The following is a 10,536-nucleotide window of genomic DNA, read 5'->3' on the forward strand; positions in this document are numbered from 1 at the left end:
GCCTGTTCATGAACCCTCTTTTTCAAACTAAAAACCTGGATTCTAAAATCCGCGTATCCAAACGGCCCCTAAATGATTAAATAACACCATCTCTAACAGCTTAAGCTTTTGGAGTAATTGGTTGTTTCACAGTAGGCATCACCGCATCTAAACCAATGCAACCTAGCAATATAACAAAACTCGAAACAGACAGAGGCAATTCATGGGAGCTCAAATGTTAGCAAACCACCACCACTCTCCTTCCACTTCCCTTTATCACGTGAAAATTGCATGAACAAAAAGGTTACATAGTAGTAATCTCTACTAAAGAAGGGTTTTACCTGATATTTTGTTTTTGCCTGTCTTTGCTTTTAGCATTCTGTTTTCAAAACGGTTCCAAAACTGTGTGTGCACACCCAAGATCAAATTGGAAATATGTGCATTTTCCAGAGATGCCTGTGAGGATCCAAATCTTCAAGACACCTGAAAATGAAAGGTCAGCCATGCATTAGGCATTAAAATGCAGACCAAGACATCAAAAGATAGATAAGCCATTACTTTAGAGTGCCAGAGTTTGGTCCCAATAGGTAAAAGAAATCTCTGCAAATGAGGACCATGTTCCATGAATATCTAGAGGACAGTGCCAGTCTCTGACCAGTAACATTCAGAAACCTAAAGTTAGTCATAATGTGAAGCAATATATAGCTTCCTAAAGAAGAGCTGCAAAAATGTAAAGATATCCAACATCCAAGCATTATGAGTAAGATTGGAAAAAAAAAAAGGCATTCATAAGGATTCTGCACGGCATGGTTTATAGAACAGATAGTGCGCCACCCAACTTATCCTGTCTAAGCAAAATAATAAATCCAATAACAAAAAGATCCAACATTAAAAAGATAGTAAGCTAAAATACTCAGATCTTTCAGAAAACTGAAAGTCCTGAGTATCCAATAAGGAATACTTGTATCTGATCCTTCAGAACCACATAGGAGCATATCAAATAATTTAGAGGATCCAAATACACATCCAATCTTTCTTCTATCAGATACCCATATCCGAATCCAGGCAACATAGATAGCAAGAACTTGGTAAAGGTAAGTTGTCAATGCCAGCAGCCACATTTAATAGAAAAATATTAACCTTTAACAAGTATAACCAAAACACTAAAAGTTAGTAACTAATTTATCTATTTAGTTGGGAAATGGCATAGTTTCTAATAGCTATCTAACCAAATACACAATAAATTCTCAAATAAATGTTAGAACAAATTACACCTACAAAAGTCAAAGCATAATGAGATATTTTTGTAGGCTTATGGAAGGCTAAATGCACGAATGTTTGATTCATAAACGGGGGGAAATGGAAGGATGAGTTTGTAACTCATCTCAGTCATTATAATAAACAAGGATGGCAGAATGATGACAAGTATCAACAGAACTTCCAATGATTATTACAGTTTACACATGTTACAAAGGTTGTCATCGGTTCATCTGCACTCCGAGTTTGCAATTGATAGTAGGTTGTCTTCCGCTGCCCACATCGACCACACTTGAACTGATCAGTCGTAGCTTTCGGAGCTCCCGCACGCTCACAATCAAATAAAGCTTTCTCTTTAATCTGATTATTCTCACGTTTCCTTTGATCACTAGCCATCTCTTGAGGGGTCATATCAATGAGTCTCTCTGGTTTGACATGTCCGAGAAGAACCCTTCTCCGTAAATCCGGGTTGTTTGAATCCTTAAGGTTGAACATTATGGATCTATATTTGACCTTTTGCGCACCATTAGAACGGCCTAATTTTTCATACATTACAGACTCCACTAGTACAGCCACACGTATTGGGTCACATGCATTTACTTCATCCAAAATTTCTTCATCAGCCTCGCTAGAAACTTTGGAAAAGGCCTCTAAAAGAAGTTCTCGGAACTTGTCGCGTAATGCATCATTACACTTGACCATTGAAGACAGCTTTGGAGGCCCAATAGGGGCCCCACCAATCTTCTCCATTTTGACAGTCGCAACCTTCACAGTCTCTGACCTTGAAACCTTTTGTTCCTTTACTGATTCACGCCTATCGACCTTCTCAACACTGACAGTTTCTGACCTTGAAACCTTCTCAACCTTCATGTCCTCGGAACTTTGGAACTTCTCAACCTTGACAGTGTCCTCCTTGACAACTAGTGCCCTCTCGGATTTGGCTTCAATCTTCATAGAATGTTTACCATCAGGGTTGCTATCTTTCTTGTTATTTCTGGCTGTTTCCTCAATGACTATCTTCTTCCAAGTCTCAAGCAAGTCAGAAGCCACTCCCCGGATGTTCTCCCTTGGATGTTTTGCAAGATACCGAAGACGTTTTCCGACCTGAAAGTAGAAAAAATACCTTATGAAAGGAGAGCTAAGATAGAAAAGAAAATAATTAAGAGTTTAATTCACTATAAAATGAGCACCAACCAGCCATATTTAATCTTAGGAGATTGCAAACTTTCAGAGAGTACATGATGCAACGCCTTGAATGTCGCAAGAATGCAACAAAAGATTATAATATTTGTTAAGAAAAAAGCCAAAAAAAATGAAAATAAGTGGCCAAACCATGAAACATATTATTGAAGAGAAAATGCTACATGAAGGCCACTAAAATAGCTGAAGACATTCTGCTTTCTATAACCTCATTACACCCATCTCCAGCCCCTGATCTCCAGCCAACCAACTTCAATAAAAATCATTGCAGCCTCTCATCAACAAAAATAAGGCGCACAAGCATCGAATGTTAACTTATCTAATATAGTCATAGTTAAGTTCTGACTCACACTTGAGCTGGAACAGATCTAAATGAATTGAGGGTTTGTATTCATTAACTCCTTCAAAAAGGTACACTGGCTAAAACAGACGATAAAAATTATGAAAAGATACATATAGGGCTTAAGTAAAATTCAGCTCAGCAAACTTGAAGCAAGATACTGCATGCACCCAACTCAACTCAAATAGCCGATAAAAAACGTGTTGGCGGTAAACAATGCTATGAGAATCATAAGTAGAAAACAATCATGGAAAAAATCAAATAACAATTAATATTCATTGTAAAAGAAAATACTTCAAAAAGTTGAAGCTCCATAACTGCTGTGTGTTGCCCGAATTCTTCTAGCCTTGAAAATAGCTATGTCAAAAACATGCTGGATCCCAACACTCAAACAGAATAGGATGCAGCAATACAGGATACATTTTTTTCCAATTTTTCCTGAATTTAACTGATAAAAATTTACATTCACTGGAGGTTTTGATTTATATCCATCCGAAAGCTAAGTTTTTCATACAGAAATAAATCCCTATTATATACCTCTTGTTATATAACCATAAATAACATTAAAAAGTAATTAAAATATACTGCAGTATTCCCATATCCTAGATTTTGGGATTTGCCACATTCGACAATCTGGCTATGTCGAATCCTGGGACTTGATATAGACACCTTTTTCCGCTTTACAACGCAGTACCTGTCGTAATTCAATTATTGTAGAGAATGAAAGAGAAAATTAAAAAACAACAAATAAAAACAAAAAGCTCCATTATCACCTCCGTGCATGACAATCTGAATCCAGCTCATCTTCAAAAAAGCCATATGAATTTCCAGCATTGGCTAGACCGGTGTTTAAAAACGCGGATGTGACACGGCATGCGGCCAAGAAAAATCCTAATCAACTCGACGCGGACGCGGCCAAGAATGTTGTTGACGCGATCATAACTTGGGAGAGTCAAAAGGAGTTTCTATTGACTCCGTAAGGCAAAACACGGAATGCAGATGTGGGGCAACGCGAAACGCGGCCAAGAAAAATCCTTGTCAAGTCGGGCGAGTTTCTTGTCATGCCAACGAGATTTCAAACACGGGGCTAGACATTTCCTTTTTTTTATTAATGATGTGCGGACACTTGGGGACACTTTGGAATACTTAAATAACATGATATTAAAGGATCTGTACAGGTGAAATGTCTTGGTGACCAGATAAAAAAAATGCTGTGGTGCTGAAGATTTTATAATGAGTAGCTGTATGTGATAGATCACTTGAAGTGTTCAGCTGCTAAAATGAGGTTCCTCGAATCCTGGAATACATCCCTTTCTCCGAGGCCATATTCTCTTTTCCCTTTCCCTTATGGTTTTTCTATGAAGTAATTTTCTATTACCCCTTATGTTCTATTCCTCACAATCTTAACACTGTCCAAAAGTCTCAACCTACTAATTCTTCTAAGTAAGCCCAAACTGCAATTGCATTTGAAACAGTCTACAGCCTAGAAAGACCAAACTGCAATTTGGGTGTACATCCAAAAGCACATCGAAACCCAAGAAACAAAATCAAATATACTCCTTTTCATGAATATATTTTCTTTAGGTTAAAGAAATTGGAAAAAACCTTTAATGTTCTTTCGTCTTCTAGAATCCACACATCATCTAAAACCTTTGTTACGTGTCTAGATGGGTCCCACTTAGAGTGGAATGAATTAGTTTGGATTCTGCTTTTAGTTGTTTGGTATGGGTATGAGTCATAGAAATCAGGATTAAAGTATCTAGATTGGCGTGCGTAGGAGTTTTAGAGGAAGTGGTCAAGTAATTTTTGGTTGCACTCATTAAGGTGCATTGGAAACATAATTTCACACATGTTTCCAATGAAAAAGTCTTAAGACATTTGTTAAAATCTCAAAACATTCTCAAGACGTGTGTGAAATTATGTTTACAATGCACACTCGTTACCAAAACTAGGGTTGCAACTCGAGTCGGGATGGATCGGGTTGAGAACGACCCTAACCCAACCTGAGATAGCATTCTCTCAACCCTAGCCCAACCCAACCCAAGCCTCGGGTTGAGGATGGTCAACCCTAACCCAACCCGCCTTTAAATCTCTCAACCCTAACCCAACCCATCTAACCCGAAATAGAGTCGGGTTGGTTCGGGTTCACCTTGGGCCAAATAGAAAATTACAATAAGCCAAAGAAAATCAAGATAAAATTAGAGAAGGGAAGTCGGGTTTAGTTTCGTGTCGGGTTGCCATGGCCTCAACCCTAAACTAAATCGGGTTGGCCTTTCCCAACCCAACTCGAGCCAAAATCGGGTTAAACCCGTCGGGTTCGGGTTGAGCCCGACCCAAGTTGCACACCTAACCAAAACCCTCCTTATAAATAACATGTAAGTAGCCTTTTTTGAAGGAACGAAGAAATTTATATTGGAAATTGTGTTTTTGCACAGAAAAGGAGAGGCCGATCTTCCCTCTAAAAAGTAGATCAATCACATTGCTAACTTTTTTGGGTTCTTAACAACTCCAATCTACTAATTCATCCAAATATACAAAAAAAAAAACACTGTAACGTGCTTATCTGGCCCCACTTGGAATTAGTTTTAATTATAAAACTTTTAGTGATTGGTTTCTTTGTTGTTTGGTTTAGGTAGGACTTTTTGAGATAAGTGTTATCCAGATTAGGGATTTTCTACAAATAACTTGTACGTACCCTTTCTTTAGAAATTAATGAAGAAAATTGTTTCAAAAATTATGTCTAGTGCACAAAGGAGGATTGATCCTTCCCTTGAAGTAGATCAAGAGGCTGATCTTCCCTCTGAGAAGATCAAATCCGTTACGAACCGATTTAGGTTCGTAACAATTGGTATCAGAGCAGTCGGTCTTGCGCCATGAAAACATCTTTGGAGGTTTTGAATTCCCTGCACGATGATTTTCAGAAGATGAAAGTATCTGTTTCAAAAATGCGTTACGAACCTAAATCAGTTCGTAATGGATTTGATCTTCTCAGAGGGAAGATTAGCCTCTTGATCCACTTCGAGGGAATGATCAATCCTCCTTTGTGCACTAGACACAATTTCTGAAACAATTTTCTTCATTAATTTCTAAAGAAAGGTTACGTACAAGTTATTTGTAGAAAATCCCTAATCTGGATAACCCTTATCTCAAAGAGTCATACCTAAACCAAACAACAAAGAAACCAATCACTAAAAGTTTCATAGTTAAAACTAATTTATTTTATTCCAAGTGGGGCCAGATAAGCACGTAAAATTCCTCCCGCCTTGAAATCAACCTTGTCCTCAAGGTTGGAGATTGCTAACCAATTGGTGAAAAATCAGATTTTGCGCACATTCCGAAAGTCTTTCTCCTTTTCCCTCTTTTTGTTCGTCTTGTGGTAAGTCTTCATCAATGGATGAGACACCTCCATTTTCAAAAAGATCTCATCGCGGTGTTCATCAAAGTTCCTTCGTTGTGTTTTCTTGGACTGATTTGGATGTCGATGCACAGATGGTTGTGGGTGAGAAGGGGAACGGTAGACTCTTTGGCGACGAACTTTTTTTGGTAGCTTTTTCACCTTTTCTTGTTACCGATTTTTCTCTCTTTTCTTCTTTTCTCCTCTTTTTCTATTTCGCCGCTTCCTTTTTGTAGCCGTCTTTTCTTCGCTTTGCTTTATTTCATCTTCGCGCATTTCCTTGATCAAAATGCTGATTTTGTCCGGGCCTTCCGCAAATCTCCGTTGCTCTTCTATCATTTTGTTCCGTACCTAGGATTAGAGTTTTGTGTTACTTTTTAGATTTAGTGGGACTCTTTGGATAAAGTTTTATAAGATTAGGTTCCTTGCTTGTTAGTCGTATAAATAAGTTGTAATGGCCTATTTTCAAATTAACGAAGAAACTTATTCCAAGGCATGTCTTTGTACACAGAGGAGGACTGATCCTTCCCTCGAAGTGGATCAAGAGGCTGATCTTCCCTCTAAGAAGATCAAATCACGTTGCGAACCAATCCAGGTTCATAACAAACATCCTCTAGAAATCAAATTCAAATGCATCCTCTTTCTAGGAAAGAATAATTTTTTCCCCCATTTCATATAAGAATAACACCGTACAATGTCTCAAATACCCTACCATCGTTTTCTCCAACCAAACAACCAAAAAAAAAAAAAAAAAAAACCCAGAAACCAAAATCCGAAATAAATCGCGTACCTGCGTGGACACGAGCATCTGCATAGTCACTGGGAAATCTCTCAGCCTCTTCAAAGCATCAACACATCGGGCCTCCTCGGATCCACCATCGGATCCACAATCGGACCCAGATGCCACGTCAGCAGACTTCTTAGCAGCCTCGAAGACCTCGAGAAGCTCTTTCTCCATGGAATCCATAGCTCTCTATCCTCAGAAAATCCCACTAAAAACTCAAAGAAAGGTTAGACATGGAAAGAAAAATCCAAACCCTAGAAAATAGAATGAACAGAAACCTAAAGAGCTTCGTTTTTCTCCACTCCTTTTCAGACCTAAAATGCATTTGGAGTGAGATCAGAGGAAAGAGAAATGAAGGGTAGTTTTTATTTGGATTTTATGTAATTGGATAGTGCCAATCTCAACCGTACATGTGGCATTTTTTAATCGGAGATTGTAACTGATAGTCCATCAAAGGTCACTGGCCAAAGCCCAAAAATCTACCAAATTTTCAATGATCTGATCAAGCCTCTAAAGTTGAGAATTAAGAGAAATCCAACGGTTGACATTCAAGGAGCAAAAGTTGGTCTTTAAAACAACTATTGATCTGCCCAATAGTGTGATGCATAGACAGTGACTAGGGTTTGTTTGGATGAAGGGAAAACTTCTCTTAGAGAATGAATCTCCAAGTGTTTGGTTGACATATTTTACTAGAAATTTTGAAAGAATATATTTCTATTAAAGCAAGTAAAAAACATTTTTTTTCAAATGTAGTCGAGAAATGAGTTAGGTCAAATGTTGTTTTTATATTGAGGGTCTATTTACACCTAATTTTGGGGTATGATCGGTCATAAGAGGCTGGGATGCAAGAGGAACATGCGAGTGGTGGAACCCAAGGGTGAGATAGTTGTCAAAAGTTCCCTCCTACTTACATTTATTTCTTAAAGTTCGATCAGTCAGCAGGGACCGAGTTACTAACCAATGACCCAGTTGGATTAGGTCAAATGAGTGGCACAATAGTTGCCATTTCAGGGAAGGTGGGGGGATAACCACCTTGAAGAAAGGAAGGCATACAAATAATGGAGCCTGAGACAGGCAGTTAGCAGAAAAGTTCCATCCATGAGAACGTGGGGTAATAGAGAGCGGTTACGGGAATAAAACTATATAAGGAGACATCTATCTCCAAGAGGAAGGCTCCAAAATCAAATATGTTTTAGTATTGAGTAATTCTAAACTCGTGGGTGCCCCTGCAAAATTAATGGGTTGAAAGGGCGCCCCCATTGGCTGCAAGTCACCATCATGCATTCATGATGGCTTCAAATCAAAGAGTATTAAATGCATGTTGGTGACTTGTGCCCTTTCAGCCCATTTTTGCAAGGGCACCCTTCACTTTAGCATAGCTATTTAGTATTTATCTTTATCATTTACTTTTTATGTACCGCCTTTTATTTTTCGTAATGGAAGGTTTTTTCGGATTAGGGAAGCAATGAATTCATATTCACAGGTGAGTCTTTCTCTTTAATTTAACTATCCCTCACACTGGCGTTTTGCTTTTGTTATTCTGTCGGATAGTTAAATCAAACAGTCTCTCGACCTTGAAAGTCATTTTCATTCTGCATGCATCGGTGCCGTCGTTTGTGTTCTGCGCGCATTAATGTTATATCGTGAGTTGTTCATGACAAATTTAGAGAAGATTTCACTGAAGTTGGATGGATTACAAAGAGAATTGACAGTCCTTATATAGAGCAATTACATGATAAATATAGAATGAAATCAAGATAACTATGGAAAGAGATGATAATAGAAGATTGTAATCTAGCCTAATTTCTAATTCAATCTTATTGCTTAATCTAGCTAGGTTACCTCTCTTAACCTACTTGCCTCATCTACACCAAGACGATCTGACGGTGAACCTCAACCCAATCCAACATCTCACATATTCTAACAGTTCATGTTCTGCGCATGTCGAGGTGTTGTTCATAATCTACGTGCGTCAACATCCCCACATTTGGCGTCATGTCTACAATGTAAAAGGTCATTACCATATGTGTAAAGGTAGGGGATGCCAACGAAGAAGTGGCATTCCCCTCTTCTTCTCAATCGCCTGAAATCCAATCCCAAGAGACAAAAACAATTCGGTCATCGACCTCTCGAAGTGAGTTTCCAATTTTGCCTCCCCAGAGGCTAGCATGCCCGTGCATCTCACCCACACGCTCATATACACACCAAACCCACAAGTGACTTTAGACCGAACAAGTTCATAAAGTGACTTAAGCCGTGATTTTAAATATCGCAATATGGGTAGATTGATTAAATATCAGAGGGGGTTCATACAAATCTTGACTTACGGCCCTCAAGTAATAAATAATTTCTTGCAAAAAATGAGATCACTCTTCTCCATTTGAATTACTCCAAACCCTCGTTTGTCTTTGGTCTTTGCAAGCATATGTAGGCTTCACTGGCTAAGCCAATGACAATGTTGTGTCATGCAGTTTGTGACTAGTTTTGTAGCGTGCAATCATGCTAGAGTTGCATAAATTGCTTTCCTTTTTATTTTTAGAAATCTAAGAAGATGGATCATGCACTTGATCCAAGTTAGATCTCATTCATGAACAATCAAAGAAGCCCCCTTCTCCATCTCCGCTTTTCATCACCTCGATTGATAAAGAACGAATAAAATGGTGTTACGAACTCGATTCAGTTCGTAACGTGATTTGATCTTCTTAAAGGGAAGATCAGCCTCTTGATCCACGTCGAGGGAAGGATCAATCCTCCTTTGTGCAGAAACACAATTTCTAGAATAATTTCTCCATTGATGAAATAAAATATTACAATTTATTTATATCTCATAATCCTAAGTAACTTTCCCACATAATAAGAATCCTACCCAAATCTACTTCATAATTAAATAATAACTTGCTATTCTAAGAGTAGCCAATATTCTAATCAAATCCCCATCTCCTACTAAATATAGATAACTACTAAAACTATTGCCATGAATCACATTAATATCAAAAGCTAATTTAGATATTGCTAAATCCTACATGGGACCCATCTATCTAGGTACGTATCATTCCACCCGCCTTGAAATCAACCTTGTCCTCAAGGTTGGAGATTAATCGATGGCTGTTTGAGGAGATGACCTTGCACGCGACTTTCCAAATTTCTTCCCTCTTATCTTTTTCTTTATTCTTTCTCCCTCCTTTTCATCTTTTCTTTGTCTTATAATTAGTCACCATCCCGTATGTCCTCATCAAGGGTTGAGGCAGCTCCATCTTCAAATCCATCGCATTGTGCCGTTCATCAAAGCACTTTTGATGTGTCTTTTTGGAATGATTGAGATGTTGATACATGGATGGCTGTGGGTGAGAATCTTTTTGACAGCGTTGGATAGGTTGAGAGGAACGGTGGACTCTTCGATGACAACCTTTCTATTGTGGCTTCTTCGCCTTTTCTTCTCTCTTCTTCTGTTCTCTCCTTTTTCTCTTTCTTCTTTCCTTTTTCGTTGTGCAAGCCCTCTCGTGTAGACACCCCATTTTGACTAAGCCCTAAATCTTCCCGGCTCGTGCCGAATCCATCCGAATCTTAGCATTAGGGTCCCAA

General features: G+C 38.5%; 1 protein-coding gene across 1 annotated transcript; it reads right to left on the reverse strand.

Moving 5' to 3' along the window:
- Positions 1–1,204: 1,204 nt before the first annotated feature.
- On the reverse strand, positions 1,205–7,303 carry LOC143871955 (transcription elongation factor TFIIS-like). The gene is made up of 2 exons (XM_077376707.1): positions 6,961–7,303; positions 1,205–2,340 (listed from the first exon to the last, which is right to left on the reverse strand). The coding sequence occupies exons 1-2, from the start codon at positions 7,135–7,137 to the stop codon at positions 1,408–1,410; spliced, it is 1,110 nt and encodes a 369-aa protein (XP_077232822.1). The 5' UTR covers positions 7,138–7,303; the 3' UTR covers positions 1,205–1,407.
- Between the last annotated feature and the right edge of the window lie 3,233 nt (positions 7,304–10,536).

This window comes from Tasmannia lanceolata, unplaced genomic scaffold (genome assembly GCF_043159265.1).
Source record: "Tasmannia lanceolata isolate RefF3 unplaced genomic scaffold, GAP_Taslan_0.1 ptg000002l, whole genome shotgun sequence".
In the NCBI taxonomy this organism is placed as follows: Eukaryota; Viridiplantae; Streptophyta; class Magnoliopsida; order Canellales; family Winteraceae; genus Tasmannia; species Tasmannia lanceolata.

Excerpts from the sequence above, each read along its gene's own strand:
- LOC143871955 (XM_077376707.1), bottom strand. The coding sequence starts at position 7,137 with ATGGATTCCATGGAGAAAGAGCTTCTCGAGGTCTTCGAGGCTGCTAAG. Across the intron at positions 2,341-6,960 it reads AGATGCTCGTGTCCACGCAG|GTCGGAAAACGTCTTCGGTA; the intron begins GTACGCGATTTA and ends TTCTACTTTCAG.